Source organism: Pelodiscus sinensis, chromosome 2, assembly GCF_049634645.1.
Source record: "Pelodiscus sinensis isolate JC-2024 chromosome 2, ASM4963464v1, whole genome shotgun sequence".
Lineage (NCBI taxonomy): Eukaryota > Metazoa > Chordata > Testudines > Trionychidae > Pelodiscus > Pelodiscus sinensis.
The window spans coordinates 240,007,240-240,031,741 of record NC_134712.1 but is presented as its reverse complement, the minus strand read 5'-3'; the positions used below and the strand labels follow the sequence as shown (position 1 = coordinate 240,031,741).

At 43.9% G+C, this 24,502-nt stretch overlaps 1 protein-coding gene across 1 annotated transcript in view; it reads left to right on the top strand.

Moving 5' to 3' along the window:
- The window catches only part of UBE3C (ubiquitin protein ligase E3C), a 175,996-nt gene that overhangs the window by 63,091 nt on the left and 88,403 nt on the right, over positions 1-24,502 (top strand). Inside the window, exons 11-14 of the mRNA XM_075922749.1 lie at positions 3,866-3,952; positions 11,825-11,982; positions 12,403-12,635; positions 23,747-23,851. Of these exons, the coding sequence (XP_075778864.1) occupies positions 3,866-3,952; positions 11,825-11,982; positions 12,403-12,635; positions 23,747-23,851 (583 nt within the window). The remainder of the gene's footprint in view (positions 1-3,865; positions 3,953-11,824; positions 11,983-12,402; positions 12,636-23,746; positions 23,852-24,502) is intronic.

The following is a 24,502-nucleotide window of genomic DNA, read 5'->3' as shown; positions in this document are numbered from 1 at the left end:
CGGCACTGCTTCCAGCCATCCTTAAGCCCTGTTCGGGGTCCACTCAATGTGGACATGCTAGTTCGAATTAGCAAAACGCTAATTCGAACTAGTTTTTAGTTCTAGACGCGTTAGTTCGAATTAGCGTAGTTCGAATTAACTAATTCGAACTAAGTTAGTTCGAACTAACTCTGTAGTGTAGACATACCCTAAGTTGCTTTAATGCATTTGAAAATTTCACTAGGCACCTCTCTGCATCTCTAGGCACCGAAATAGCTTTGAAAATCTGGCCCATGGTGACCAAAGTCAATGTGTCCATTCCCAATACTTCCTTTAAAAAAAATCAGTTAATTTTAAATGCAAAACATGTTTTGATTAACTTATTTTCCCTTATGTACTAGTGCAGTTAAGGTAGCTTTATTTAACTAACAAATAGCCATATTAACATGGGGGTGATGTGCATTTTTCTTGAATTCCAGTGTCCACCCAAATGCATCTTGACACAAAGTATGAGTACAAAATTATCATGTAGTAAATAAAGATAAATCTACACAACAGGGCCACAGTCAAATTAAGCTATGCAACTTCAGCTACGTCAATTGCGTGGCTTTTGTCAAAATATCTTAATTCGGCTTTTGGCGCTGCCTATACAGCAGGAAGTCGAAGGAAGAAAACGCTTCTTTTGATTTCCCTTACCTTGCATGAAATGAGGGTTCTCATGAGTTGGAGTAAGTCCTCCAGCTCAACATTATTTTGAAATAAAGGCTTGTACTGTAGACGCGCACTATATGATTTCGGAATAATGTTAGTTATTCCAAAATAGTGCTGCTGTGTAGACACACCCTAAAAGATGTTACTCACCAGTTTCTAAGATAACAAAAATGTGTACAAATTAGAGACTGAAACAAAATATGGTAAGCTACATATTTACTTAAATGTGCATAGATCAGAAAGAAGTACAGATGGAACCTTTAAAATCTGGTACTCTGGTCCAGCAACATCTGTGGTCCAAGCCAGAGAGTCCCAGCTGGCCAGGTTTAGGGGCTGGGCTGGTGGTAGGTAGCGTGGGTCTGGCGTGGTGGGAAGCACAGCCCTGGTTGGGGCTGATGGCGGAGAGCACAGCCTATGTGCAAGAGGGCAGTTTCAGTGGCAGCGGGACTGGCCCTGGCTAATGGGGGCTGGCATCACAGCCCCTGCCAAGGCCAATATAGAGGGGAGTGTAGCCCCACCTGAGCCAGAGGCAGCGGGACAGGCTTCTGGGAGCGCAGCCCAGACTGGAGCCCTGGAGTACAGCCTGGGCCAGTGGCAAGAGCACTGCCCCAGCTGGGGTCAATGTGCTGGAGAGTGCAGCTACAGCCCCATGCAGGAAGTGCAGCCTTGGCAGGGCTAGGGGCAGCAATCCTGTGGTGGGGAAAAGGCCAACAGCTGGGAGTGGAGTCTTGACCTCCCCTAGTCCAGCAAACTCTGTAGTTTGGGACCACTGAGGTCCCACAGGTGCTGGACCAGGGACTCCTAAATGTACCGAATTGAATGGCTAGACTTACATATAGCATATTAAAGACAATGGACTTTAACAAGACAGACTTCAGAAAACTCAGAGAATTTGTAGATAAGGAACTATGGGAAACAAGTCTAAGGCCTGGTCTACCCTTTGAGGTTAGGTCAAAATTAGCCACACTAACTTGATTTTATAAACAATGAATCTTCATCATCAAGCCTGTTTTGCCTATTTTAAGTGCTTTTAAAGTCTGTTTCAGTATGCCTGTTTGTCGAGAGGAGTAACAGCCTTGCTTGGTTGACTTTAGAGTAGTACAGACACAGTGCTGTGAAAGTCAACATTTTTGGACTATAGCAGGTGTCCCACATTGCTCCAATGGCCAGCACTTTGAACTCTGCTGATCTCTAGGTACACAGGAGAAGGCCCAGGAAAATCTGAATTTCATTTCTTGTTTGGCCAGCGTGGTGAGCAAGCAGCACATTTCAGCAGCACATCTGACCATGTATGCCTAGGGTATAGTAAAGGAGCTCCAGCATGGAGTGTGCAGGAGATTCTCGATCTGACTGGTATGTGAGGAGACGTATCTGCGGATAGAGCTATGAAGGAGCAGAAGAAACGCTGGTATCTATGAGAGAACCATCTAGGGCATGGTGGAAAGAATATATCAGGGACATCTAGCAGTGCCGCATGGAGATAAAGTTGATTTGGCAAACGTACCAGAAAATAAAGGAGGCAAGCGAACAGTTTGTGGTTTGGGTCATTGCTGCAAACATGTTTCTTCTGTGAGCATCTGCATGGGATTCAGGGTTGGGGAGGAGAAGGGAGAGTGGGAACCTGACCAGTGTCTCTCAGGAGTTCCTGGATACTTCCCAAGAGACTTTTCAGGCAGCCTTGGGCAACAGCGGGGAGGATATTGTTGTTAAAGAAGAGGAGGAGAATGATTAGCAGGCAAGTGAAACATCCAATATAACCAACAGCCAGGACTTTTTAAATTTTGGAGTCGATTCCCTGCTTCCAGAACATATTGCTGTTAGATTCTGATGGCAGGGATGGAATGGGAAGGGCATTTCTGGTGAGTTCACATTTTTAATTATGCTACAACTGGGTTAAGATAATTGGGTGTAATCTGTGGTAATCTATGGTGGCCACTCTGCCTACACAGCGGGGACTCTCTGGAATAATTTGGTAAGGTGTCAGGAGACAGAGCAGGAATCCTTCCTGCACATCTCCAGAAAGCTCTCATAGAGGTATTCTTTCATCCTTCTCACAAGGTTTTTGGGGAGACCTGCCTTATTCAGTCCTCCATGGTAGGACACCTTTCCATGCCAAGCCAGTGATCTGGCATCGTTGCAGCACAAAGCATTGTCCAGGTTTCTGGCCACATTCACTCAACATCAGCTCCCTGTCATTTTGTGTGAATCATGGAAGACAGATACCGTGCCATGCATGGCAACATGGATGAAGCAGGGAAAGCTATATAATTGATACCACAGGAGTTCTCCTCTGTTTGCTCATCCCCCAGCAAAGCATGACTTGCTGACTCTGTGAGCCCGTGCTGCTATATTCAGCCTCCTCCCCCTGGCACGCTCCTGTTGGAAGGGAAAGTTGTACTGCCCCGGGCTTCCTGGAATCAGCTGCTGGTCAGTTTCAGCAGCGGCTGAATCGGGGATGTCTAGGGAGGAGCAGCTGGGGTGCTGCCTGGTTGGTCCCGTAGCGCCGCCCCTCGGTGCTGCGGGATGAACCCAGCAGCACCCTAGCTGCTCTTGGGGATGCCTGGGGCAGAGCAGCTGGAGTGCTGCCGGGTTGGTCCCACAGCCCCGAGGGATGTTTTGGATGTTCAGCTTCTTATGAATTTCTGGAAGGCAGTGGTTAAAATGATGCTTTCTGCTTATCTACATCCTTTAACCAGCTAAACAGTATGTTTAACTAGTTAACCAGTTAAACAGGGTTTTACATCCCCAGTGTCAACTTGTTTTGCTAATTAAGATAAATTAAGACACAGTGACCTGTCAGTTTGCCACCTCGGGATTATAATGTTACTCATAAAATAACGCCACATTTGAGGCCTGTAATATGTGTGCCCAATTTCTTTGTATTAATGTGGGCCTCAGCAGTGCAATCTAATGCAGATTTTAATGCCGCTCTATGCAGGTGCAGGGGTCTGCCTGTGTACTTCTCATTGCAGTATTTTATCTTATGTCATTATTGCTCTCTTTCCAGTTCAAAATCTTTTTCATGTCCAGGTATAATTAAAACTATCTTAATTTATATTTTTGTACAGCGGTTTGAGGAATGCTTGATTTGAAAGGTATGGTAGTGATATATTGTGGTTTTCTTGTGTGACAACCTTCATTTGCTTCAGTAATATATTTGTTTTTTCTCTTTCAGACTTCTTTACAGTTTAGCATTTAATGCCAGGTTCCTGAGGCATCTTTGGTATTTAATCTCTTCAATGACTACACGAATGATTACAGGGTGTGTATTACATCATTTCTAAAATTGAGTTATTCCATATTTCATGTCTTATGAGCATTAGTGGTACAAATATAATGGTAAAAAAAAATAAACAAAAAAACAAACAATCCTAAAGTTTTTACTTAGAAAAAACTTCATTTGATTGTAGTGTGAGTTTGACTTTGTTTTTGTTTAGAATAAACATTAAAATGGTTTTATTATTTTTAAAATATTGATGATGACATTTGAAGTTTTAATTATTGTGCCAGTTCCCATTAACAAACCCGGAAAGTCCTTTCTAAATCAGAGCTTCTCAACTTTGGAAGCCCCAGGGGCCACGATGATACTCACAGCACATGTCGAAGGCCACAACTTAAGTATGGTTGCATATATATGCAAATATATACAAATAGCTTCTTTCTGATGGACACAAATACAAAGCATTTCCCACAATGCCCTAGCATACCTGGCACCTCCTCCCTGGGGGCTAGAAACGCCAACACCCTGTTCTCATCTGTTCCAGCCAGCCCATCTGCTTGAGTCTTTCAGTGCTCACCTCGCCTGGGAGAAGCCTCACTGTTGTGGAGCATATTCCCAGTGGAGGCCATGTTCAAAGGATCCCACCTTCGGGCTGTATGTTGAGCCCTGCATTAACCGAAACCACGCTGTGGGCCGCGTGTTGAGTAGCCCTGTTCTAAACCAATTGAAGCAGGAATCTAAGAGTTCTGCCCCATATGTTAGCTCTTTTCATCCTGTGGACTGTCAGACTAGTCTAAAGGCCATAAATGCAGGCTAGGGAGGTAGTGAGAAGTAGGTGTGAGGAAAATAGTATGCCCCTGGATCTACCCTCTAACTCCCTTTGTAGATGTACTCCAGTGGCTTTAGGTAAAATGGCAGATGGCTCATTAGTGACCATTGGCCTTCCTGCACACCATTTCCAGAGCCAAAGAAGAGGCATAAGAAGCAGAGTGCTGAAAGGCAGAGATCCTTGGTACCGAAATCTGTTAGTTATGGGGAAAAGAGTAGAGTGTGGTCTGAGCCCAAGCACTACTTTGCTTTGGTATCTCAAACAATGTAAGCATTTCTTAGGGTGTCTAGGCATGTTTTGTTGAGTCTAGAGCTATGTCTGTCACACTGAAGTGTACTGACCATGCCATGGCATTTGCTGCTATCAGGGACTTCCTAACCCCATTGGTTCCGATATTGCTGACAATACAAGAGTTGACACTACTGATGTCGATGGACAAGAGAGAACCGGCAGGATTGCTACAGTGTTGAGTATCATGCCAGCCTCGTGTACCTCTGATCGAGTGCTTTGGTACCATCCAAAGGGAAACCTATGGTGATTCTTCTTCGAGGAGTGTCCCCGTGAATGGCTCAATACCACTCACTGGCCCTGATCAATCCACCCCTCCCAGACAAAGGTCACCGGGGTAGGGGTCGGAAAGAGCAGCTCCTTCCGAGTCGAGCCAAAAGGAACGAGAGAAGAGTAACTTTACTGAAAGGTCCTACTCCTCCTCTGGGAATGAGTCACCATCAAGGAAGCGATCAGCCCAGGTTAACGCTGCAGCTCCACCCCAGGAAAAGGGGTTGGACAAGCAGCGATCTAAAGGGATCGGCAAGGAGAATAGCCAAGATCCCAAGTGCACACACCGCGTGTGAGACAAAGCTCTGACAGGAGCAAAGAGCAGAGCCTCCCTGTCAGCACCAGCAGGCAGAACTGCGCCAACACATGAGGCGTGAAACAAACAGCACTCACACATGGCACCGCTCAAACACATGGTACTGACAGCTCTGTCAGTGTAGCCTCCACTCCCATTAATGCCGCCATTAATGCCTTATGCCTCCTGCCTTCCCATACTGCTTGTCCCACTCCTGATGCCTCAGTTCACAACAGCAGCTGATGGTTCACTCAGTACCGACGGTACCGACCGTACTCCTAACACGCTGCGAGGCACACTCTCAGCCACTCCAGCCAGCTGTGTAGCACCAAGCTTTAATGACGAGGAAGAGGACATATATGAACCACCTAGCTCGCCAAGGTGTTATTCTCATAAGCCTCTGCAACAGACTCAGCAATAGCAGCCACCGCTGGGGATGCCACCACCTGTCATGCCTAACTGGCCATATTGGGACCCTTGGGCTTGCTACAGACAACAACAATCTATTCAAGCGCAATAGCCACCTGTGACACCATGGTCCTAGGCACCAACCATATAGTCCATAGAGCACTACAGCTCGGGCACAGATGAGCAGGATGGAGGTATTACGAGGGAAGAGCACAGTCCACCTTCCTCTCCACCCACGCACACTTTGGCCACATTACCTGATGACATGATAATGCCTCTGCCATCAACAATGGGATGATACTAGTACATTTCAGGAACTTTTCAGGAGAGTGGCCGAAACCCTTGAGATCCCTCTCTCAGATGCTCCACAGATGCAACATAAGCTCAGAAGCATTTAACAAACATCTCTCCATCCAAAACTAGCCATCCCCATGAACGAGGCTCTTATAGATCTGGCTAAAAGTGTATGGAACACCCCAGCCACAATCTCACCAACCTACAAGAGAGCAGATAGAAAATACTATGTAGCTCCCAAAGGAGCAGAATTCCTGTTATCCCATCCAACACCAAATTCTCTGGTGGTAGAAGCGCTCAGTCAAAGAGGAAGACAACAAAATACGTGTAAGCTCTCAATGATAGAGATTGGAAGTGTCTGGATACAATGGGAAAAAAAGCCTATTCATCAGCAAGCCAACAGATCAGAATAGCTAACTACGCTGTATTATTAGCCAAGTATACACACCACATATTTGATCAACTAGCGTCCTTTATTGATCCTGTTCCAGACACAAAGGTGGAACAATTCAAAACAAACATTAAAGAGGGTACATTTATAGCGCGCACAGCTCTACAAGTTGTACTGGACTCGGCGGACACAGCCGCCAGATCTTTAGCCTCAGCTGTGGTGATGAGGAGGGCATCGTGGCTTCAGCTCTCAGACTTTCAGAGAGATGCTCAAACCACTGTAGAGGACCTCCCATTTGAGGGTAGAAAACTATTCATGGAGTCCACAAACACGTCCCTCCACACCCTGAAAGATTCAAGGGCCACACTCAGAATGTTGGGCAGCCAGGTAACTGTTATAAGAAGGAGACAAAATAGATCATTCCAACAAAGATACAGACCTTCAGCTTTCAACCAACAGCAGCAACACTTTGATAATAGACATAGACAGCATCAAATTAGATGCAGACAGACGTCTGAACAGTCTTCCAACCAGCAACCATCGACATCCAGACAACAGATTTGAAGTCCTTGTCGAGGGTCTGGCAACCCCAAAATTTCCAAGCCAGGAAGCAGAATCATCTATGCTATTTTGCAACAGACTAGTCGACTTCTCTCCAGCCTAGTCTGCCATCACCACCGACAAGTGGGTGTTAGAAATCATAAAAACTGGCTACTGCTTTCCTGTCATAAGTGTCCCCTCATCCATTCCCCCTGCTCATCCCTTTTCAGGGACCCCTCTCATGAGAACTTACCCTTGTAAGAGGCAGAACGCCTCATAGCCCTAAGGGCTATAGAAGAGGTACCCAAACAACACAGGAGCAAGAATTTCTACTCCCATTATTTCCTTACCACGAAGAATTTGGGGGGCTGGAGACCCATTTTGGATCTCCACAAACTCAATCGGTTTGTCAAATACCAGTGCTTCAAGATGCTTATGCTGGCTACAATTATACCTGCCCTGGAAAAAGGAGCATGGATATCTACTTTCGACATCCAGGATGCCTATTTCCACATATCAATTCATCCATCACACAGGAGATTCCTCCGTTTCACAATAAAGCACAGACGCTTTCAATACAGAGTGCTACTGTTCGGACTGTCAACAGCCTCATGAGAATTCTCAAAACTACTCGCAGTAGTGGCTGCTCACTTACGAAGATACACAGCAAGCAGTCTCGACAACCAGAACCCTCTTCGACAAAGTAAGTCTCCTGTTAAATGTGCCAAAATGCACCTTGTCCCCTACTCAAACCACTATGAATTCATAGGGGCACACCTAGACTGTGTGAAAGCCAGGGCCTACCTACTACACCATAGATGGCTCTAACTCAAGCTCCTGATAGAAACTGCACAGCTAAGCCCATGCGCAACAGCATGATCATGCCTACAAATATTGGGACATATGGCAGCAGCAACGTTTGTAGTACCTCATGCTTGATTATGCATGTGACTATTGCAAGCATGGCTACGCACAACTTACCGGCCTCACATTCATCCTTTGAGCAAAAACTTTATTATGCCCAACAAGATAAAAGCCTTCCTTGCATGGTGAACAATACACAACAACGTATGTGTAGAAGTCCCCTTCCGACGGACTCCGCCATCAATAACAATCACTACAGACGCCTCCCTCCTAGGTTGGGGGCCCATCTACATCACAAGCTTGTACAGGGTCAATGGACTGAAGACCAGACCAAGTACCATATAAACCTATTGGAGTTAAGGGCCATAAGGAATGCCTGCATGAACTTTCTTCCTCTCGTTTGAAACAAAACAGTACAAATACTCCCAGACAACATCTCTACGATGTATTACATCAACAGACAGGGAGGAGCACGCTCATATCACTTATGCCAGGAGGCAGTACGCCTCTGGGAATGGTGCATCCCGTGAAACATATACCTGGTAGTATCCTATGTACCAGGCAAAAACAATACATTAGCAGATAATCTAAACAGACAATTCCCACAAAAGCACGAGTGGGAGATAAACCAATCAGTCCTCACTCACCTCTTCAGGAAATGGGGATTCCCAGTGGTGGACCTATTCGCAACACACAACAGTGCTTGCTGCCCACAGTACTGCTCAAGAGCGGGCATAGGTCCCGGCTCTTTGGGGGATGCCTTCAGTATAGAAAGGAACGCACACCTGGCATACACGTTCCCACCTCTTCCACTGATACAGTGAGTGATCCTCAGGACCAAGCAAGACAGGGCCAGAGCAATACTCATAGCGCCCAACTGGCCCAAGCAAATGTGGTACCTGTACCTATGAGCATTTGGTCACCACATTGATTCCCACCAGTCAGGGCTTTGCTGACACAATGAAACAGTTGAATTCCCCATCCAGCCATCCACAAGTTACACCTCCAGGTGTGGATGATTGTTGGTTGAATCCCATGGAAAGGACCTTCCCAGAAGCAGTATAGTTTGTCCTCACAAATATGCAACAAGAAAGACATATGGTCAAAAATGGAAGAGGTTCAGGGCCTGGTGTACAGCTCCCAACAATGAACTGCTCCATATGGGCGTATCACGCATTCTACAATGCTTGTTAGAACTACATAATGTGGGCCTCTCCATGAGTACCATCAGAGTGCACCTTGGTCTGGCATGATTTTAGTTAGCCAGATGTCCACTTCTTATGGTTATGGCCAAGTTTCCTGTGGTTCCATAAAATTTATTTCCAGCCACCTGTCCTGGCTTTCAGTGTTCTGTGCTGTTATTTATCTCTAATGTACTTCTAAATATCTTCTAAGAACCCAGTAAGTAGTGAAAGTGTTGGTAATGCTGTTAGACAAAATTGACCTCCCATGGTTTGGCAAATTCTCTGGTTCAGCACTGGTCAGGTCCTGAGGGTGCCAGACTAGAGAGGTTCAACCCATAGTTACAAAAGTTTAGTAGCTATTTTTTGAAAATTCAAACCACTGCTGAGACTAACATTTTTCTTCTCTAGTTTTATTCATTCTCTTCAGCTACAGCAGAAAAAAATCCTAAATTTCCCAAGGAGTAAATTAAAGAAAGGAAAGAGACATACGCTTGTGAACAGTTGTGAGGAAATGTTTGGCTCTTTACTCTCACTCCAAAAATCCTGTTCTTATCCTTCTCTCCCACTCACCAAATGAGTCCTGAAAAATCTGTTGTGCTTTTGTACCCAGAATGACTGTAATATGTTTGTGTTTACATTGAGAGAACTCCAGTCCCACATTTCAATTAATCTGTGAAACAAAATGTAAGTCAAATATTTTAGCCTTGGGGAGCTATCATTATGGAAAGGCAGAAAGAAAGAGATAAGAGGGAAGAAAATGACACAAAAGGAGAGGGAGAACAGGATGAAAAGCAGGGACCAGAAGTGTTAATACATTGTTTAAAATATTTTGCCGTTCAGCAGTTTGACTTGCTTGGTTTCTTTTTCTTTTTTTTTTTTTCTTCATTTAATTTAATATTTGAATAGCTGGTTACATTTCATTATGATAAATTTAAGTTACTTCCTGTTCTAGAAAGTAAAGTGATAATCTCATCAGTTAGCTTTGACCTCAGAGGTTATTTGCCAGAAACACCTTTGTCTTTGTGCTCTGAGATTCTTCGACCTAAGATGCAGTGATGATTTTTGAGCAGGAAGCACCTTCAAGTTATTTAAGTAACATGTAGAGATGCCACATGGCACTTTCTCGACCTAAATATGCACCCCTGTGTATTTGATAGTTACACATTTATACTCAGTGTTGAAACATTCTGCTTAACAATTAATTACAAACTTATCTTTTCTAATCATTTAATTGCTTTATTTCAGTTTGCATCTGCTTTCAATTGCAGTGTAGTACTTAAATTCTCAATATTTCATTATTCTGTGTACCCAGTCCCTTCTCCAGAGTCATGCTGCATGTTGATGTTTCCTCTGTGCCTATTGTAGAGATGCATTTAATTACCATAAAACATAAGGGAAATAAGGGAAACCTGCTTGTGGGAGTTGCAAGATTCTGCTGGGAGCGGAGGCAGTACTCAAAACCTCTCTCTCACTGGACTTGCAGAGTTCAGAGATCTGCTCTGAGCAGTATGTGAAGGCAGAGCATGCAGGGAATATGACTGAAGCTCCTGTGAGCCAGATCTGATGGCTTGAGAGGCCAAATCCAGCCCATTGGCCATAATTTGCCTGCCCCTGGCCTAGGGTCTCTCATTACAATAAATAATTTTCCACTTTAGATATTCTCACCTTTTTATCAACATCCAATCTGATTGTATTAGCTTTGATGTAACACTCCCATTTCTGTATCCCTTCTATCTGTTTCTTTTTCTTTTACTTACTTCATCTGGTGAAGTGAGTTGCAACTCATGAAAACTTACGCCATAATAAAATTGTTAGTCTTCAAGATGCCACTTGACTCCTTGTTGTTCATAATTTTGTTAGACAATAAAAAACATGCACTCAATAAAAACACATATAGTAGATGTATGCACTATCCTTCTTTTGTTTTATAACTGTAAATGGGTTAACTGCCCACTTCGTCTTAAATTGTCTTACATGTTGACTCCTTATGCTAAACATTCTTTTCTTCCTTGTATGGAGGTTAGATTTACACTATAAACTCACATTGGTCTTAGGGTGTGAAAAACCCGCACCCCTAAATGATGAGTGAGACTAACCTAACTTCCTGTGTAAACAGTGCTATATTGACAGGAAGACATCTGTTGATGTAGCTATCACCCCTTGCTGAGGTGAATTAAAGATCCTAGTGGGAGAAGCTCTCTTTCTTGGCATACTAGTGTCTGCACTGAAGCACAGTGGTTGTGCCACTGCAACATTTTAACTTTAGACTTCTTGTTAGCTGGGAGACTGAGTTCCTTTCCCATATCTGAAGCAAAGAGCTCTGAAAACTTGAAAGCTTGTCTCTATCACCAACAGAAGTTGGTCAGATAAATGATACTACCTCACCCTCTCTGTCAGGTTATTCAAAAGACAAAGAGGGTGAGGTAGTATCATTTATCTGACCAACTTCTGTGCTAGTCAATAATATTTTGATTAAGTTACTGAAACTTAAAGCATTTTTTAAAGTAAATATTTAATCAGTGACTTTGTATTTTGATTTTTATATGTTAAGGTCTCTGGTCCCACTGCTTCAAGTAATATCAAGAGGATCTCCAATGTCTTTAGAAGACTCCAGTCGGATCATTCCACTCTTCTACCTTTTTAGTTCTCTGTTTAGTCATTCACTTATTTCTATACATGATAATGAATTCTTTGGTGATCCCAGAGAAGGTAAGAGCTTCAAACATTCTCTCATTCTCTAATCTAACAGACCTTCTGGTCTTGAAATTCCTTTTGATTTCAGTAGGAATTGTGCATGAGAGAGGACCATGAGGATTGTGTCTGCAGGCTGTTATTTGAACATTAAGTATGTAGTAGAAAAGTTAAGTGAGCATGTCAATATCCATTTCATTGTAATTTAAAGCCATTCACATTTCATTTTAATTGTATTATTACTATTGTAATAATAATACGATAGTTTCATGAATTTTTGCCAACTTTTTAAGTTTTGTAACTTTTGTTTCCTTTGTACAGTTCCTCTTTATTGTGTAACTATTATTGTTTTCACACAGAGTAAAAGAATAATTGTATAAATATAGAAAAATGGATTAGAAATTTTATTTAAAAAATGTAACCTTGTACTTTATGTAGTTGTAGGTCAAAGACAATCATCAATGATGCCTTTTACACTAGAAGAGTTGGTAATATTATCACGCTGCCTTCGAGATGCATGTTTAGGAATTATCAAGTTGGCATATCCAGAAACAAAGCCAGAAGTTCGTGAGGAATATATTGCAGCATTTAGAAGTGTTGGAGTTACAACAAATACAGAAATGCAACAATGTATACAAACAGAACAGAAACGATGGATTCAACTATTTAAGGTATAGGATATCGTTTTTTCAGTTACAGATTAGCAAGGAACACTTTGAGACCTATTTCTACTGACACTTTTACCATAACAGTATTTAGCTGCAATTTGTTTCACAATTTTGTTTCTATTTCTGAGATTATTTTTAGGAAATGTGGAATTTGGAAATAACATTTGCTTTAATGTGAATACTGCATTTAAGAGTACACCGAATAATAGACAGCGTCATTTTGGTGACTGTAAATTACATAATTGTAGCCTTTTTTCTTGTACATGACTTGAGTTTTTCATATTTTAATTGACTTGTGCAGGAATTGGTATAGAATGAATATTAATTGAGACCCAATTCAGCAGGATGTGACTAATTTTAAGCATGTGAAAAGTTCTATTAACACCAGTGGATTTGCTCACATACAAAATGGGAAATGACTGCTGAGGAAGGAGTACTGCGAAAAGGGATCCGTGGGGGGGGGGGGGGGGTCATAGTGAGTCACAAGGTAAATATGAATCAGCATTGTAACATTGTTGCAAAAAAGCAAACCTAATTTTGGGATGTATTCCTAGGAATGTTGTACTTGAGTACAAAAAATAATTCTGTTCTACTCCACAATGATTAGACCTCAAGTGGATTATTGCGTCCAGTTTTGAGTACCACATTTCAGGAAAGATGTGGACAAATTGGAGACAATTTTGAGAGTAGCAACAACAAAGATTAAAGATCTAGAAAACGTGACCCAAAACCCCTGAGTTTTAGCCTATAGAAGAGACGACTGAGTGAGTACGTAACAATTTCCAGTACTTAAAAGGTTATTACAAGGTGTGGGGAGACAAACTATTCTCCATAGTTATTGTGGATAGGACAAGAAGCAAGTGAGTTTAAGTTAGACATTAGGTGGACATCCTTTGTCAGGATGGTTAAGCACTGGAATAAATTGCCTAGGGAGGTTGTGAAATCTTCATCACTGGAGATTTTTAAGAGCACATTAGACACACATCTGTCAGGGAATACTCTAGATCAGTGTTTCCCAATTTTATTTGGCTGAGAAACCCTTTTCAGCTTTCCAAAATTTCAAGGAACCCCTAGGTTTGTCAAGCAAAAAAAAAAAGGAGGGGGGCGGTGGAGGAGAGAGGGACCCACCAATTCATGACCCAAGACCCCCCCATCTCCTTTCTGTGAGGCCTCATCCGCTCTGTTCCCCTCCTCTCCATCACTTGCTATACCTAGCCCTTATACTTGTCTCAACCTAGTGAGTGAGATGTGGGGTGGGAATGAGGGATTTGGGTGTGGGAAGGGGTGAGAAGTACAAGCTCTGGGAGGGAATTTGGATGCAGGAGAAAGGGCTGTTGACTCAGGGAGGGGGCTCTAGGCTGGGGAGTGTTGGGTTCAGGTGGAAGGTTGGGGTGCTGAGCAAGCCAGGGCTTGTGGATATGAGGGTGCAGGAGTTTGGCTGGATATGTGAGGGACTCAGGGCAATAAGGTTGTGAGTATGATGGGCTCAGGACACAGATTTGTGATGTGTGGATGGTGGAGGAACGTTGTGGCAGAAGACTGAGGATGTGGGGATGCAGGAGTGTGGGGATATCAGAGGCTCAGGACGGGGGTTCCAGTGTATGATAGGCTCAGATTTGGGGTCAGATGGTGCAGGAGTGTTATGATGTTGCAGTGAAATGGGGGTTTGAACCCAACTGGGGGCTTGTTGGCCTGGCTTCATTTTTAAATAAAATATTATGTCAAACTCAAAAGGTTTAGCATTGTCTTTATATGTGAGAGGGGTGAGGAACCTGTTTTGAGTCAAAGGTCACTGACCCACAGAAAAGTCAGTTGGGGCCACACAAGTGACATGCAAAAAACAAAAAAAAGCTCCTCCAAAAACCCCCAAGCCTCACTAATGTGGTCCCAAATGTGCTGGTGGGGGTAGGGGACAGAGTGCTAGTGGGTGCTGGGGACTGGGTGCTGCTGGGTGGAAGGATGCTGGCTCAGGTGGCAGGGTGCTGGGGCAAGGTGCTGGGACAGGCAGGTGGCAGGGTGCTGGGGTCAGGGACATGGTCCTGCTGGGCACAGGGTGACTGGCAGGGTGCTGGGACAAGGAACAGGGTGTTGCTGGGTGCTAGCGTGGATGGTAGGGGGCTGGGGCCAGGGCCAGGGTGGTGCTGAGTCCTGGGGTGTGAGGCATGGTGCTGGGGCCAGGGCGGATGGCAGGGCTGCCAAGGAGCGGGATAGGGATGGGGTGCAGGATCTGGGAGGGAGCTGGGGGGCGGAAGGGGACAAGGTCTGGGTAGGGTGCAGACCAGATAGGTAGGGTGCAGAAGCAGGCTGGATGTAGGGTGTCTGGCTACGAGGGAGGGTGTGAGGAGAAGACTTGGGTAGGAGTTGGACCTCCCTGATCTGGCACCCTCTAAACCTGACTGGTCCCAGATGAGGAATTTTTGGACCAGGGGAGATCGTTTCAGGGCTCCTGGTCCCCCCCTCCTTCCCCACTAGGCTTCTTTGCACCTCTATCCCCTGCAACCGAACTAAGCTGCCCACCCCTGCTGGTTCCCTGCACTTCCCCCAAAACCATCCCTCACAATTGAAGGGAGTGCAGCACCAGTTCCCTGCAGCCCCTCACAGCCCAGCTGAGCTGCCCGTCTGTTCTGTATGCCCTCCCCCATCCACCTCAGCCCAGCTGAGCCCTGCACTGGTTCACTGCATACCTCCCCCACAGCACAGCTGATCCCCCGTTTCCCTGCGCCTCCTCCAAGCCCCACAAAACTGCTGAGCCAAGCGCCGATTCCCTGTCTCTCCCTCCCCTTGAGTCTAGCCCCGGTTCCCGGCACCTCCCTCCTTCTGCAGTCAAACTGAGCTCTGAGCACCACACAGACACCCCACCCCACCGCCCAGCCCAGCTCCCCAGACCTCCCCACTCTGCAACCAAGCTGAGCTCAATTTCCCTGCACCTTCCCCCAAACCATGTAGACATGCTGAGCCAGTGCTGATTCCCTGCCCCTGCCTTCCTCCCTCCCCTTCGCTGTGTCTACACTGGCACGATCTTGCGCCAAAGCGGCCGCTCTTGTGCAAAAATTTGCTGCCTGTCTACACTGGCCGTGTGTTCTTGCGCAAGTACACTAACGTTCTCATGTATGAAATCAGGGCTTCTTCCACAAGAACTACGATGCTCCCACTCAGGAATAAGCCCTTTTGAGCAACTATTCTTGCGCAAGAGGCCAGTGTAGATAGGCAACATGAATTTCTTGCGCAAGAAAGCCCTATGGCTAAAATGGCCATCGGCACTTTCTTGGACAAGAGAGTGTCCACACTGCCATAGATGCTCTTGTGCAAAAGCACAGCTCGCACATGGCAGAGTGGATGTGTTCTTGCACAAGAAACAACCAGTGTAGACATAGCCTAAGAGTTTCCTCACATGAGCAAAATGAATTTTGTGTTGTGCACCAGTATTGAGTTCATGTGGATTGTTTGGATGTGCCACCCAAATTATTAATAAATATTTTTAAACCTCTACCTTTTCCCTCTGCTGCCATGTCAGCTCCCCTGGTGCCTGCTGTCCCCTGACTCCTCACCCTCCTCTGCTGTCCTGACTCCTGCTCTTGTCACTGTCCTCAGCCCTCCTGCAACCTGCCCCCCTCCACCAGCCATTCTCTCTTCCCTGTGCCCACTTCTCCAGTAGCCTCACTCTGATCATGTGAGCTACCCCTCCTCATCCCCTTTTCTTACACCTCCCTCTACAAACCTGCCCTGCGTCTCTCCTCTGATGGTGGTCCCTCCACTGGGCAGGTGTCTGCCCAGAATCCCCTGGCACCTGCACCTTCTCTTACCCCTGCACCCTTCTGGTGCCTCCCCCTTCCCTCACTTCCCCTGCCCCCTTTGCTCCATTTTTCCCTGATGCCCACCCCTCACCACCCTCTGCTCCCATTCCCCTCATGTCCCTCTGCCCTCTCACATGACTTGCTGCAACCCAGCCTTCTTCGTACCCACCCCTTCTTTCAAGCCTTCTCCCAGCACCTCCCATCACCCCTCTAGCCCCCAATGCTCTTACCCTCTCCCCTCCCAGCATCACCCTGTCCCCCTCCCACTGACACCTCCTCTCCCCTCCTGCCCTTTTCCTCATTGTCTGAGCTTGGCCTCCTGGCAATTGTCTCTCTTCCATCCCTGTCCCTTTGGTGCAGTGATCCCCAACCACTGGAGGTTGCGGGGTGCCGGGGGTGTGGCCGTTCGCCCGCTGGGCGCCAGAAGGCGGGGACACTTGCGCGCCGCGGGGCGGGGGCGGGCCCCCCCATCGCCGCGTGCCTGTGGGCGGCCCCCCCCCCAAGTGCCACGAGCCCGGGGCCAGCAGCCCCCCCCCCCAAGCACCGCGAGCCCGGGGCTGGCGCCCCACCCCCCAAGTGCCACGTGCCACGTGCCCGGGGCCGGCACCCCACCCCCCAGCGCCGTGAGCCCGGGGCCGGCGCCCCCCACCACATGCCCGGGGCCGGCGCCCCCCCCCCCCCCCCCCCCCAGAGCACGGGCGGCCAATCTGCAGCGCTCCCGGGGCCGGCGCTCACCTTAGCCTCATTTGCATATTACTCGCGCAAGAAGCCGTGAGTGTAGACATAGCCTAAGATGTGTGGTAGCATAGCTACACAGGTGATTAAACAGCCCCGCTCAGTCAGCTCCATTCACAGAGCCCTGAGCCTCTGACTGGGCAGGGCTGATTAATCTCCTTTGAAGCTGTACTGCCACATGGCTTAGAGGGAACACTGGTCCGAAATGTATGTTTATTCTTAAATAACTGGCAATATGTTCCTAGTCAGCTTTACCCATGGAGACTGAAGGTGTGAATTAAGCGAAGCCGAAAATGTTGGCAGGCAAAAATCTAAGAACATAACTTGCAAAAAAAAAAAAAAAAAAAAAAAGTACTCGACTTGCTATGAAATTTCTGCAGCAAACACATCTAGTCAGCTAAAATTGCTCATTAAAAGAGAGGGAGCAGAAGAAATGCATTTTCCAAATTGAATGCTAGATTTACAGTCCGTTTAATACTGGTGACCTCTCGCACACTAATGTTCAGTTCGAGTCATCAGCTGTCCCTTCAGGTCTTTTATCACTGCTTTTGTCAAGCTATCTATTTAATTGAAAGAAGTTAATTGAATGAAAATGATCAACTAAGCTTATATTAATATTGCTAATGGAACTTTCTTCTTGGCCATGTTTGGAGAGAGATGTCATGCTAGACTTTAGGAAAGGCCCATTAATGCTTGCACTTAACCTGATGGGCTAATTAAGGAATGCTTATTCATTCTACAAGTCTACGATAGCCTCTATTCAGCCCATTCTGCCTGATTTTACAACACATTTCACTTATGAGCATGAGCATTATGAGCATTAGTAGCAGTGAGAGTAACTGATAATGTTTTCATTGCATTGAATACAGTCCTAATGCATCACTGAATTTATAATTTGTGCAGATTGATCTAATATATGTTTGCACAATTTAATTTAATTACTTGTCTTTAAATTACCAAATAAACTTTTAATTTAAAGGTCACAAATTGAGATGCCGGTATTTCTATTTCACTGGGAAAGATAGCATATTGGACATTTTTATGTATGTGGTTTATATATATCTTCCAATATTTCTACTTTTTAGTGTTTCATATTTAATTATTCTTCTTTGCCATCAGAGGTATAGTAACATTATCTTAACAGTTTGTTTTCTTCCAAGCAGCTATTGAATTTGTGTTTTCTCAAACAGGATAATAGTTGTGTGTACAGTACTGTACACGAAAAATTACTCTTTTCTAGGCAGCTACTAGATTCCTGAAAAATTATTGGAAAGTATTTACTTTTCCATTTACTCATGCTTTTATGTCTATTCAGGAAATTATAAATGTAAACCTTAAAAGAATCTTAGTCTCTAACCACATTTCTGAGCAGAACTAATAACTAAACAGCACTTGTATATTCCTGTAGAGATATCTGAGCCATTAGCGAATATCTTCAAAAATAGTGATAGAAATGTAGTCGTGTGAGTCTGGTGTAGCTGAAACAAAATACAGGACTATGTAGCACTTTAAAGACTAACAAGAAGAAGTGGGTCTGGCCCACGAAAGCTCATCATCTAATAAACCATCTTGTTAGTCTTTAAAGTGCTACATAGTCCTGTATTTTGTTTTATCTTCAAAAAGTGATGGAAGACAGGAGAGATTCCAGAAGACTGGAAAGGGAAAATATACTGACAATCTAGAAAAAAAGGGGAATAAGGGCAACCTCAGGAATTAGATCAGTCAGTTTAACTTCAGTACCAAGACAGATAATGGAGCAAATAATTAAGCAATCAATTTGCAAAAATCTGGAAGATAATAAGATAAGTAAAAGTCAGCATGGATTTGTCAGAACAAGTCCTGTCAAACCAACCTAATAGCTTTCTTTGAAAGGGTAACAAGCCTTGTGGATAGATGGGAAGAGATAGATATGGTATATTTTGACTTTAGTAAAGCTTTTGATACTGTCTCGCATGACCTTCTCATAAACAAATTAAGGAAATGCAGCCTAGATGGGGCTACTGTCCAGTGAGTGCATAACTGGTTGGAAAACTGTTCCCAGAGAGTAGTAATCAGTGGTTAACAATCAGTCTCTCTCAGGAAACCATTTCTTGCTATAGTTCTGTTCAGTGCGGTCAGTGATTAGATAATGGCACAGAAAATCTGATTAAGTTTGCAGATGAGAGGTGTTGCAAGTGCTTTGAAGGATAGGATAACGATTCTAAATGATGTGGACAAACTGGAGATATGGTCTGAAGTAAATAAATGAAATTCAATAAAGACATATGCAAAGTACTACACTTAGGAAGGAATAATCAATTGCATACATACAAAATAGGAAATCACTGTGTGGGAAAGAGTATGGCAGAAAGCAACCTGGGGGACATAGTAGATCACAAACTTAATATGAGTCAACTATGAAACACTGTTTTTTAAAAAAGTAGCAAATGTCATTCTGGGATGTTTTAGGAGAAGTATTATAAGCAGCACATGAGAAGTAATTATTTCACTCTACTTGGCACTGATTGGGCCTCAACTGCTTGGGACCTGAGTGGTCCTGAACAATGGAATTTGCCAGATGAGGGGAGGTAAAGGCTTCTTACCTGGCTGTAGGCTCTGCTTCCAGGTGGGGCTGCGCTCCCTGCTGCTGCCTTCAGCCCCACACCGTGCTAGACTTGGCTGGGGCTGTGTCCCCCCAGCATGTCAGCCCCAGACAGGGACCGACCCCGCTGCCTCAAGCCCCGGCAAGGGCTGCACCCTCCCCAACGCACCGCACAGTGCTGGCCCCGGGCTGTGTGCCCAGCTGACACCAGCCCCAGCCGGGACTAAGCTCCCAGCTGGCAGCCCCTGGCCGGGACTACACTCCTGCATCACACCAGCCCTGACTGAGGCTATGCTTCCCATTGCGTCAGCCCCAGTCGGGGCTGCGTTCCCATCTCCTGGAGCCTCTGTCTCCAGCTCTGGCTGGGGCTGTGCTCTCCACCATACTGACCCCGCTGGGGTTGGGTCCAGCCTGGGCTGTGCTTCTGAATCTTGCCTGATGGGGTCTCTAGTGCAACAATATTCATGGTCCTGCTGATCCCTGGATGTTGCTGGACTAAGAGAGTCACAGATTTTAGAAAACAACAAATAGAATGGTAGCACTTTAAAGACTAACAAAACATATAGATGGTATCATGAACTTTCATGAAATTTTAGAAGTTCAACCTATACTAAGTTCTGAGGTCACCATTCAAAAGCTATATTTCCTTACACTTGCTTCTGGTACATTACTAAAAAGAAACTCCAATTTTTTTTATTGGTTTTTAAAAATATAAACAAATTTAAAGGAATTATTTTTGCCTATTATTCTTTTTTACTTTTCAGAATCCAATAAATTTTGTTGGGGTAAATCTAGTCCCAACTAATTTAGTGTAGCCTTCTTTAAATTTCTTTTAAACTGTTTTATTAACACATTCTTTTACTTCCGATCGAAGATTTTTTTCTAGATTTTGTAAGGAAGGGTGTGGGGGGGGGGGTGGATGGGGAGGCGGCTATTGAAATCTCAGAGCTTTGTTGACTCATCCACCCTGTATTGAATTTTCCAAGGGCAAGGTGATAAAAGTATTCCTGTGTAATCAAACTGTTTTCCTAATTGCATTTCTTTCAGTCTTATTCCAACCTATGGGGCCTTCCTTTATGTACTGGGATCTTAAAAGGTGCTTCATTTAGTATCTAGAGACAAAGCTCTTTGGATGGTCCATTAAGTTCTTTGTTGCTTTTGACACCTGCGCATTAACACTGTGATTCAGCAAGAAATACCCTGAAAGGACTAACTCTGCATCTCTTCTGTTTGTTTTTCAAGTTTTATAATTTTAAGTGGCAAGGTGGATTCCTATTTGTGGTAGCTTTGGTAACTTGCTTTAGGTTAGTTCTTCCGTAAAAGTATAATGCTTCCTTCCACTGATTTAGTACATATATTTGGCCAGGGTTACGGAGTCATTTCTATCTTGTAAATATTTGTACCCAGATTTGGGTTCAGGAGGGATGAGATTAGGAGTGTTTATTTGTAGATACAGTAGGATATTACAGAGATGCTTTTTGACTTGGTATTTCTGACTGGTTATTTTCTGGTTTGGAGGAGCTGCTGATGTGTCCTTTGTATTTTTTTAAACTTTAGAGGTGCCAAGTGCCTAGGATGTGTTTTCTCAGCTTCCTCATTTTGGTATATCTGATTTTTGTGTTTACCTGTACTCTTATCCTCTAGAGCAGTGGTTCTTAACCTTACTGAAGCCTGCACCCCTTTGGTTCTCAAAATATGTTATCGCACCCCTTATTAAAAATCATTGAAGTAGGTCAGTTTTAAACCTAAGATATATCATAAAAATCTGGCATGTCTCTCACCCCCAGAAAGGGCATCTTGCACCCCCAGTGGGTGTGTGCACTCCAGACTAAGAACCACTGCTTTAGAGCTATCTGACAGCCTTACCTTTTTTTAAAATGACTTCTTTTTTGGTCCAATATATATGGATATATGAATATATAAAATATTTTGGTGAGAAGATTGGAGTTACACAATTTCAATATTAAATATAATTGATTTTTTTTCTATATTAGGTCAGTATTTATTTGTGACGAGGTGCAGTTGCAAAAGACCCCGTGGGGGTGCTTACCGGGGTGCTAACAAGGCCACTGCCACTCTCTGAGGCTTCTCACTGCTCAGTCCTACTGGGCCAGCTCCCTGGATTCCCCCAGCCAAGGCACATAGCTGAGATTACTGTCCCACCGCCCCCTCCCCCCCACCCCGAAGCAGTACAGGCACTGAAATTCTTCAGGTCCAAGGAAAGTGCAGTTTGGGGCTCAGCTTCCTGGGATACCACTCCCCAAATGGGAGTAGAACCTCAAATGAATTTTTAGGTAAGCCCTCTTCAACAATGAAAGGGGGAATGTACACATTGGTTGCTGTCCCAGGTAACAGTAATTTACACTGGGCTTGATAGTAAATAAAAGTGACTTTATTAAATATAAGCCGTAGGATTTAAGTGGTTATAAGTGAGAATAGGCAGAGCAAAGTAGATTACACATAACTGGTCAAATTCAGGTTCATGTGCACATTCAAGCTACATGAGTAATTTTGCATTTTTAAAATTTTGATTTTTTCATTTTAATTTCAAAAGCTGCATGTATTTTGGGAATGAGCAAAGAGCCATGTTTAGTTCCATGCTGAGCCATATTTGTTTCGATAGTCATACGTTGCAGACCCCTGAGCTAAGCCTTCCAACCATGGCAGTTCCTCACCCTGGGGCCTTTGGTTCCTTCCCTCCAGTGTGGTGTGCCCAGCCAGCCAAAGACAAAAGACCAAAAAAAAAAAAAACCCAACTCCCACACCCTAATTTCGTATTGTTTTATAAATTCCCACTTTAGGTGGGAATTCTCTTTTTGCATTCCACGGGAAGTTACCTGGCCACTCCCTACCAATTAGAGCAGGGTTTCCCAATCTATGGGTTGGGACCCAAATATGGGTTTCCATTACATTTCAAAAGGGTCGCTAAGTGTCTCCCCAGGTGGCTTTGCCCCCTCTCCTTCCCCTGCCCCATTTTTTAATTGATTTGGGTCACCAAGTCTTCCTGAATTGTCAAAATGGGTCCCCATTTGGCAAAGGTTAAGAACCTCTGAATTAGAGAGATGCCATGATTTTGTAGGACCAACCACTGTTAAGACTAAAAGGACAAAAGGCTGTTTACATATGATTGCCCAGACATTGAGGCATCCCAGCTTTGCAAACTCCCTTGATGGCTTTTTTTTTGCACATTTAAAACCATAAAGCATTCCATACTCCATATGTCTAATTTTACACACAAGAATGAGACATCCACCAAAATGAGATGCACAGACCCAGCAAATTATGACATGAAGATTGAAAGGTTACATGAGGCAATTTATCCCACGCATCTTTGAGTTATGCAGAATTGTGTCCATAAGTCCATTTCATAAAGCATGAGGGAATGTTTGTCACAATATTGTCTGTGAAAGAGTTTTGTTTGGTACGGAGGTTAGAGGTGGCAGGAAGAAGGGGAGAATGTTCTTAAAAAGCAATTTTCTCATCTAAAATTGGAACAGGCAGCCTGAGATGTATGCTTAGTCCTAGAATGCGGGATTTAGGTATATAATGCTTAATGTAAAAATGTTTTAAAATCTTATTTATACATTTTTGTACATTCTAAGTTTCCTGTAAGCTGTGTGCTTGTGCAACCATTCAGGGGAGATTCAAATGCCACTAAGCTGATTAGCAGAGTGTCCACATCTAGATTTTTGTTTGTACTGGTGGTGCACATTTACATGTGTCTTGGTGCTCATGAATGGAAAAGATTAAAGCGAACATTGATTTTTTTTGTGCTGATATGATTACTTTTTGGCTTTCCAGAGTTAGCAGATCACTTTTGTACATGTTAGAGATACTCCTGTGTTCTGCAATGAGAACAATGTAATGTTGTTTAGGGGAAAAAATAACTTAATGTGACACACTATTACAGGATTTTTTTTAGAAATTTATTTTGAAGAATTGTGTTTGCATAATTTCATTTAATGAACTAATTTATATTGAATAGAACTGTTTCTACCATCTAGGTCATCACTAATTTAGTGAAAATGTTGAAATCTAGAGACACAAGAAGAAATTTCTGTCCACCAAATCACTGGCTGTCAGAACAAGAAAACATTAAAGCAGATAAGGTAACAATATTTCTTCACACAACTTTTTAGATGTTTACCATGATTTTCCCCATCTAGTTCATATTTTACCAAATATATTTAATTTCCCAAATACAAGGAATCAGGTTTTCTTGAAAAAAGCAGAAATGACATGCAATGTGTTCACTAGCAACAACTAGTTCATGATTAAATAATTATAATACATATTATGATACCTATTATGAAATACAAGAATTATTTTTTAAGTGTGACATTGATATTGGTCAGGAATTAATTTAATTTAAAATTGCAACTAATCAGAAGACGTAGCATATAGTCACATTCCCTGTTTGTAAAGTGGAACCTACTTACAGTGTCCCTGGATATAGTAATGTTCTTTTTATAGTGAAAAGAGGATGAAACCCCCAAATTGTTTTGATACATTATAGTGGGTAAATTACAATAGCCTCTTCTCACTATTACTTCACTGAATGAAGTTTTCTCTGAATTATAGTGGAGGCAATCAAGCTTTGCTTTGAAATAAAGTTCATGCTTGATTTCACCCCAGAAGAGACTACATTTCCTTTAAAGTTTGTGCAAAATCGTGTAGGTTGTTTCTGAAAAGTGTGTGTGCGTGTGTGTTAGAAATGGACCGCAGATGTAAAAAATGTGCACAAGTATAACTGAAACAGT